This window comes from Drosophila persimilis, unplaced genomic scaffold (assembly GCF_003286085.1).
Source record: "Drosophila persimilis strain 14011-0111.01,24,50 unplaced genomic scaffold, DperRS2 tig00000002-arrow-pilon, whole genome shotgun sequence".
In the NCBI taxonomy this organism is placed as follows: Eukaryota; Metazoa; Arthropoda; class Insecta; order Diptera; family Drosophilidae; genus Drosophila; species Drosophila persimilis.
The window spans coordinates 7,585,047-7,593,634 of NW_020825289.1; the positions used below are offsets into that span (position 1 = coordinate 7,585,047).

The window sequence follows — 8,588 nt, forward strand, 5'->3', positions numbered from 1 at the left end:
CCTAAATCGTATTGCCCGAATTTGGTTTTCGGTTTATATTACTAGCTAAATGGGAGTTTCAGCTTTGAAAACATAATTTTATCCAATTAATGAATCCAAAAGATTCGCTAATTTAGGGAATCTTTTTTAATGGATTGTGTCTAAAATAAGGTTTAAGCGAAAACGAAGAAGTAAAAGGTACTGATGGTACTCATTGGTACTCGGAATAAATGATGCAGTCCGGTTGGAGAGAGCGAAAGTTAAATTAAATAATCCAAGGTATGGAAGTCTCTATTTCGTATGTTATTTAACATATGTACCTTTAAAAATGGATTGATGAAATATGCCAGTATATGTCGGGCAACGTTTTTAGGTCCCCAGCAAAATTTGAAACACACACACACTTTAAACCGTTCTGGCAGTTAAACGAATTCAAATTTTCTGCTCTAATCAGTCCTCTTCGGCCAGGTGTATCTGGTACGATGGAGGCGGGGTTTTAATTGCGTTTGTAGGGAGAGGAATTGACGTTTCTCGAGTCGCACATTTCGATGAGTCTCCTTTCTCTTTCGCTCTTTTGTGACACGAAATATGCGATCATCGGTAAAGCATTCTACGGGAATTCCCTTCCGTTTAATCATACACTGTACTGGGAGTTGGTTCTATCGTTTACTTTATATAGAATTTATGATATTAACTATTCATCAACAACCTAGAAATTAAACGTCAACGGATGCACGGCAAAGTAGCCTTTGCTCTTGGTCAGCTGATTGGAGAGCCGCACCAGGTTGTTGTCGTTGTTCACGAAATTGCCGCCAAAGATCTCTGTGCAGAGGGTCTTGACCACATCCCGGCCCTGCGAGCAGACGGCGGTGGCCGTGAGCAGCTCGTGGTCGGCCAGCGGCAGGCCGATGCAGTAGGACCGCGAGGCACGCGCCACACTGGCCCACATCGCGTATATGGTCGTTGAGATCTCGGCCAGGCGTTGCATTTCGCTCTGGCGCTCCACCACCGCATTGCCGTGGCGGGTGAACATCAGCTCGACGGCCATCTGGAGGCGGGCCACCGACTGCTCAATGCATTGGGCCGCCGCGTCCAGCGAGGGATGCACATGCTCCGATAATTGCATTTTGGTCTTCGGGTTCTCAACGCTGGTGGTCTCCAGGAACTTGCCAAAGATGTGGCCAGGATGGAAGAGCGGATTCCTGGACTTGCGCACGCCCGAATTCATCGCTTGCTAAGAAAAATAAAAGAACAGTGGTAATTCTTTGATGTGGGACTACAATCCATTCGAGATCCTACCCCGGCATACTGCAGTCCTGTGAGGGCAATAAACATGCTCAACGTGTCGATGGATTCCCCCTGGGTGTACAGCTGGGCTGCATCCCTCAGTCCCAGCTCTGTGGGTTGGCCGCTGTGCAGGCTCTTGGGTCCAACGATACCCAGATTGTCGGAGGCAATCGCGTACAGCTGCTTCAGGGTGTAGTACTTGGTTATGGCACTCTCCAGCGTCACGTCCTGGCCCTGGAACTCGTCCAGCAGTCCGGCGGTTAGGTAAAGCATGCTCTCCATGGCATACACCGAGCACATGGCCCTGGACAGGTGGACGCGGGTAATCTCCAGGTCTCTGCAAAGGTGAACCATTAGCAAGAGTAAGTCGAAGATGAATTCACATCCGGCTGGGCTGCTGCCCACTCACTTAATATGCACCCCACACTGGGTGGTGTCCACGCTGAATTGGGTCAGCTCGTTGAGCAGCCGCTTCGCCAGGGAGAGACCTACGAGGCTGCTGCGCAGTCGGGAAGCACGCACCAGTTTCTCCGAGTGTCGATTGCCGTCATGTGGCAGTCCCACCACTTGATCCTCGCTTATCTGTACGTTGTCGAAATGAACACGCCGCATCTGGGTCCCGCGACAGCCAATGGTTGGATGCTGCTCGCCCAGCCGAACGCCGGGCTGCTGGGAATCCACCAGGAAGATGGTAGTACCACGGCCCAAGGATCCGGGAACGTTGGGCTGCTGTGTCTGGGCCAGCACCAGGAACAGTTGCCGTTCGCCGGGAGCACACACCACATAGGCCTTCTCTCCGTTGAGCAGCCACGAGTTGGACCCGGGCGTCAATGTGGCCTGTGTGCAGAAGTAGTCGTCCTCGGGCGGGGCATACTCATAGATGGCCTCGGTGGCAATCAGCTGTCCACTGCCCAGAGCCGGCAGATAACGCTGCTGCTGCTGTTGGGTGCCCACCTCGCGCAACAGGTCCACAACCACCCGATGAGCCTGCAATCCCAGGCCTATGCTGGTTTCCGCCGAGTCCGGCTCGCTGGCCATCAAGCTGGCACTCCAGCCATATCCCCTGCCATCGTAGTCGGTGGGCACATTCAGACTGTAGAGTCCGAGCTGCTTGAGATTGTCCCCCGACGTCTGCTCTGGCTCCTGCTCCTTGCATTCACTGAAATAGTTCTTGAGGGGCAGCAGCGCGTTCTGCAGCTGGGACATGTCCTCGCGGGCTATGACCTCCGGATAGGCCAGCAGCTCCTTATCCACGGCCCCAATGAAGAAGTTCTTCACCAGCGGTGCACGTGCGGGCAGCTGTTGTTGTTTCTGCTGATCCGCCGCCTCTTGCACGCCGCCCGGTTTTTCGCTGCCTCCGGCCGCCGCCGCCTGTCCCCCATCCTGCCGCTGTGCATCGAGGCTGTGTGTGGTGGCCTTGCTGCCCTTGCCGCGTATCAGTAGTGTCCTTGTTCTGTCGTATCTCAGCAATCGCGCGGCCCCAGAAAACAGTTGGGAACGTATCATTCTGGAGAATTAGGTAATATTATTTAGTATTATTAGCGAATTTATAGATAAAATATACCGTCCGACCCTCAGGAATATACCAAAATAATCCGTCTCATTTTGAAAATATACCGTAAATATACTGACAAATTCCAGCTGTATTGTACATATTCCTCGTTTTTGATCTTCCGTGGAATATTACTAGCTAAATATAACTCTTAGCCCTGCCCACATAATTTTATCCGATTTATGAATCAATTTTCTACTTAACTGGCTCATTCATAATACTTGCTTTTGCTTGAATTTTTCCTGAAAAAACGTTTTAGCGAAAAAGGTCAAACAAAATAAAACGTAATAGCGTAATAAAACGTAAGAGAAAAATCGTTCCTATTGCTCAATTTTTATATTCCGTTGAATAATGCTGACTAACTAAAATCTTTAGCTTCGCCCATATAATTTTAGGCCATTGATGAATAAATTTTCTACAAGATTGGCTATTTTTAAGTTCTCCTTTTTATTGTATTTTGACTACAGCAAGGTTTAAACAAAAAAGGACAACAAAAAAACAGTGGCAACGTAAGTGAGTATGAAATGTCACGTCAACCGGAGTTTTTGAACTGGTAGACCCTATTTCGTTAATATTATATGAAGAAACTTTTAGAACTTTCCAAGCTGTTTTAATTTAATTTTAATTTGCCGAAGCAGATGGATCAGGAGGTGAAGACGGTTGAGTCGAACACTTACCATATGAGGGATATGATACTCATCTATCATGATGAAAAAAGGTTCCTTCTTGAAATATGTCAAGTGAGACACGAAGTTAATTTTTCCCTCCAACATTTCCGGCCGCTTTAAATAGTTAACAGCAGCAACAGCAACAGCAACGTTAGATGTTAGCTTCCTCCTCCCACGCTTTGCCGGCACAGGAGCCTGCGCTAACTGGTTGTTGGTACTGCATTTCCTTGTTGGCGATGCCGCAGCAGGAGGCCTGGACACTGCATCTGGTATACCCAGCGATCGTTGCTGCTTGTGGTAGCAGTGCTCGAGAGTGACTACATAGCCATTGTCTCCAAAAGCTAAAATAAGAAAAAGAACCCATGATTAAATATTGCTCCTTGCAAAGAACTGCAGCTTGTCGGGGGTACCAAATGGCAATTGGCAGCGGATCCCGTGGCTGTCTGCTGCTGTGCTGTTCCACTGGCCTGTACCGAGGCCGTATCCATATCACTATCCATTCACTTGCAATTCGAGCACTTGTACTTTAGATCGGATCGAAAGTGTTTTGAAATTTTCGCGTGCGCCACAGTTGAAAGTTGAAATTTAATTTGTTTTTGCAGCCCTAGTCAAGTCACGACACGACACGCACCTATCGACTGTTTTAAAAAGAGACGAGAACCACTAACCATACAGTATATACTGTAGGGTTAGTGGTACTATCTACTATAACGTACTCCATAAGAACGTACTATAGTATTATAAATTATATTAATCAATTGATTGATTATTATTAATATAATATATAAGTTAACACAATCGATCGAAAAAACATAAACATAAAACATAAAAAACACAAGATCAGCCGTTATACAGGGGATGTTGCCCAGCGACACCGGAGTTTTGGGTACGCAACAATGTTGCAGAACGAACAGTGAGCGTCCGGAGTGCTTAGAACTTACTTGTAAGCAGGAGTGCAGTTCTTTGGGGGAAATCAACCGCGTCGACCGTCGCCACGCCAATCTCAAACCGAAAGAAAGAAAGAAATCAAATTAAACTTTATATATATTTTCGATTCTAATCGATTCTGCCAACGATTCTGCAGCCCTAGGCAAAAGATCCGTTATGTTTTGGCGTCGCCGCGGAAAAATGCAGAAAAAAATGGTGACCACGGACGGACGGAATTTAAAAGTGTTTAACGGAAAACCGGAAAAAACAGAAACCGACGCGGAAACGGAATCGGAAACCGACGCGGAATCGGACACTGACGCACCGACCGGATCACCTACGGGATCACGACTTGCCGCAGCCCACACAACTTTATTTCTACTACTTCAGCAGCGACGACACTGATGACGTTGACTTGTGTATCTACAGACAGTGGAAGTTGTCCGGCCATTTATCCGACGCGTCCTCGGTGTCTGCCGCATCGTCGGTGACAACAGTCGTCAATGTAGGCGAGCGCTTGCTAATAAAGCAAGGCAAGCAGGAGATGCTAAGGACAGTGTCCACAAGGTGGCCACACCACACCGCAGACGAAGCCGACGCCCCAGACCAGAAGTTACATCACACCCGAAGGAGGCAGGGGCAGAGGCGGAGGTGGAGGCAGACGCTTGAATTGGCAGTTGCCAGGCGAACGGCCTTCAATGCAAGCACTGCAAAGGAAAGCAAGCGAAGACACAACCCAACACAACACAAAACAACGACATGTTAAACCAATTTATAAAAACCCAAAAACTTTCCCATGAAATGGGAGTTGGTGTGGTCAACTTGATCTCCAACATCCAGCATTATGGGAATGCTCCTTTCGTCGTGATTTACGACGAAATTCATTTGAAGTGGGGCGTGCGTGGCAACAAGTGGAAGGTGCTAGCGATAGCAGCCTTCAACTTGGATGGAAGGAATTTCCATTTCCTCCGCCTGAAGCTGGTAATATTCATTAGAATGAATATTTTTTGGTATTCTAATCAATTAACTTATTTGCAGGCACTCGTATCGCAGGAGGTGTTGGGTAGCCATGCCAGGTGCACAGAATAGTCCGACATATGGAAGTCGTGCCTGCATATCGGCGGGAGTTTGACAGAGAACCGTATCGGTTCATGGCGACTGTCGTTTGAGTCGTCGAAAGGATTACTCCCAAACCGGGAACCGGCCCTGTCGACGTTGGATGACGTTGCCATGCGTCAACAAATCGGTCCTTTTCAGGACCACCAAAAATTCATAGAGATGGAAATATTTTCTTTTATTCAATTTCACATTTGCAAAGGCTGGAAAGGTTCTTGGTAAATTTGATTATAATTATTAATAATTAAATAATACGGACTACGGTAACGTTAACGGCAGGAGATACGGACGCTCATGTCTCTTCCGCCATCAACAAGGGCGCCGACGATCCAGACGATCCTGATTATGAAGATGTATTAAACATTATAATAGACTAGGTATGTATTTATGGTATGGGTATATGTACATATGTATTTAAAACTCTCAGGTGCTGGGTGGAGCCGGACTCCACCAAACAAGTATGAATTTCGCGAGAGCAGTCTCACCCCACCCCCTCCCATGGACAGAAACCCCCTCCTGTACATAGTGATGGGAGTTGGGTGGCGCCTCCGTATCAGTTGGAGTTTACCTGGCCAGCTCCCATCACTAGAAACCGTCTTCTTCGTCTTCAATATTTACAAATTTTTGAGAAATATGATTTTGAGGACATGTTTTTGAGAGAGATGGGGAAGCGACAGATAGTAGCAGACATCGATGTCCTTAGATCCCACTAGGGGGGTTGAAAATTTTCGGACACACTGGAAATATTCAGAAATGTTCAAACAAAATAAGGTCAAAGTAAGGCTTAAACAAAAAAAGTCAAGCTGTTTTAATGTTGCCAGCAACATAAGACTTAATAAAACCACTAACCATACAGTATATAGATGTGCCAGTTCATACAACGAAAGTGTCACACACCGACTTGCGCTATCCGTACCCCAGAGTGACGTCTTCATGAGAGAGAGAGCGCAGAGAGAACATCTTTGCATGTGTTAGTACACACGCAATATGTTTCGACAAAAATATGTGATTGTATGTTTTTTCAGATTTTTTGAACTCTCTCAGGTCTGATCTGTTTTGCCAACAGCATGTTTTAGTGTATGGGTGCCCATGCATTCTCACGTACTTTGCGTGTGTGTGTTTACTATTGCTGGCCGCTAGAACTGAAATTTGAGTTTGGTTCTTGTTTCGGGTCTTTTGATGGACTGACCTACCGCCACAAAATAAATGAAGAATGGGCAGGGGGTGGGGGTATGGTACACTAGGGCGCGGGAAACAAAATAAAAGCTGTTATTTGTTTGATTTATACCACAAAATATAAAATATTACAATAATATAATTACACATTTATTTCCTTATTTTAAACAGGTTGATTATAAAAATTATAAAAATTATGGAAACGCCGTCGGTTCTCGACGTTTTTGTTTATTATAACTAAAACAATGATGTATCTAAATATACAATATAAGAAAATATATATATATACTTAAATAAATATGCATAAATATAAATGGAATTGGTTTTACATATATGTATTTCAAATCAATTGTCAATCGCGCGCTTTCCGACGGGAATCTGCAAAGTACAAATTTAGATGCCGGTCGCACCTTGAATACTCTCATGGACAATACCCATAAATTTTCTAATTCAATTATAAAATATCTTATGTACATACATATGCACATAAATATTAAAGTTTATTACATTCGTATATTGCATGAGGGTTTTCAAAATTACTGCTGCCCGGTCAGCGTCGAGTCGGTGTGTCTCGAGAGAAAGAATACAAAAACAAAATATGAATCGTCTGCGTGCTGAAACCGTAGGGCAGCGTGGTCGCTGATGTCTTTGGCGCGGCACAGTGGGACTCAGCCGAAATAGTAAAAAAATTGTATGAGTGCTTTAGATAAATTCTAATAGAGAATTTTCCAATCGAATTTTCCTACTGTGCCGCTCCAAAGACATCGGCGATCCGCGACCACCGCTTCGACGGTGCTGAGGCTCGAGAGTCAAGAATTGCCGAACAGACGAAACCGATGGGCAGCGGGGTCGCGGTAGAGACGAAGTACAGGCGAAAAGGGAATTGAAACCCCGCGCGCTCCCTCGTGCCTTTTGGGTTCTAATGTTAGGACCCGCCATAGAACAGCTTTTTGGTCGCTCATGCAACATCTTGGTATTGTATAGTCTTTGGTATTGTATAGTCTTTGATATAAACAAAACGTCGAGAACCGACGGCGTTTCCATAATTTTTATAATTTTTATAATCAACCTGTTTAAAATAAGGAAATAAATGTGTAATTATATTATTGTAATATTTTATATTTTGTGGTATAAATCAAACAAATAACAGCTTTTATTTTGTTTCCCGCGCCCTAGTGTACCATACCCCCACCCCCTGCCCATTCTTCATTTATTTTGTGGCGGTAGGTCAGTCCATCAAAAGACCCGAAACAAGAACCAAACTCAAATTTCAGTTCTAGCGGCCAGCAATAGTAAACACACACACGCAAAGTACGTGAGAATGCATGGGCACCCATACACTAAAACATGCTGGTGGCAAAACAGATCAGACCTGAGAGAGTTCAAAAAATCTGAAAAAACATACAATCACATATTTTTGTCGAAACATATTGCGTGTGTACTAACACATGCAAAGATGTTCTCTCTGCGCTCTCTCACTCATGATGACGTCACTCTGGGGTACGGATAGCGCAAGTCGGTGTGTGACACTTTCGTTGTATGAACTGGCACATCTATATACTGTATGGTTAGTGATAAAACGTAAGTAAGTATGGAATGTAAGGACATTGTTGAGCTGAAAAGGGACATTGTGGCGAGGAAAAATCCCATCAGAGAAAATACCAAAAAAGTCCCACCAAACTTGAGCGCCAAATAGAAACTGTTTGAATGTGAATGGGCGTCAAGTATTTAGATCCATCAATCAATCCATTGGAATAAATGATGCACGGAAGCACGATTTGAAATAGCCTCAACAACAATATAGCGTCTCGTATGATGAAAACCCGAACTTAGCCCACTTAAGCCCCCTCTATTTAAATAGTTCAGCGTCTTGAGGTAAATGG

The 8,588-nt window shown here is 45.1% G+C and overlaps 1 protein-coding gene across 1 annotated transcript; it reads right to left on the reverse strand.

The window, feature by feature from the left end:
- Window positions 1-632: 632 nt before the first annotated feature.
- On the reverse strand, window positions 633-2,780 carry LOC6590784 (acyl-CoA dehydrogenase family member 9, mitochondrial). Its single transcript, XM_002016066.2, has 3 exons — window positions 1,676-2,780; window positions 1,279-1,603; window positions 633-1,213 (listed from the first exon to the last, which is right to left on the reverse strand). Exons 1-3 carry the CDS (start codon window positions 2,770-2,772, stop codon window positions 689-691), a joined length of 1,947 nt encoding a protein of 648 aa, XP_002016102.2. The 5' UTR covers window positions 2,773-2,780; the 3' UTR covers window positions 633-688.
- Between the last annotated feature and the right edge of the window lie 5,808 nt (window positions 2,781-8,588).

Excerpts from the sequence above, each read along its gene's own strand:
- LOC6590784 (XM_002016066.2), bottom strand. The coding sequence starts at position 2,772 with ATGATACGTTCCCAACTGTTTTCTGGGGCCGCGCGATTGCTGAGATAC. Across the intron at positions 1,604-1,675 it reads CAGTGTGGGGTGCATATTAA|AGACCTGGAGATTACCCGCG; the intron begins GTGAGTGGGCAG and ends TCACCTTTGCAG. Across the intron at positions 1,214-1,278 it reads CAGGACTGCAGTATGCCGGG|CAAGCGATGAATTCGGGCGT; the intron begins GTAGGATCTCGA and ends TATTTTTCTTAG.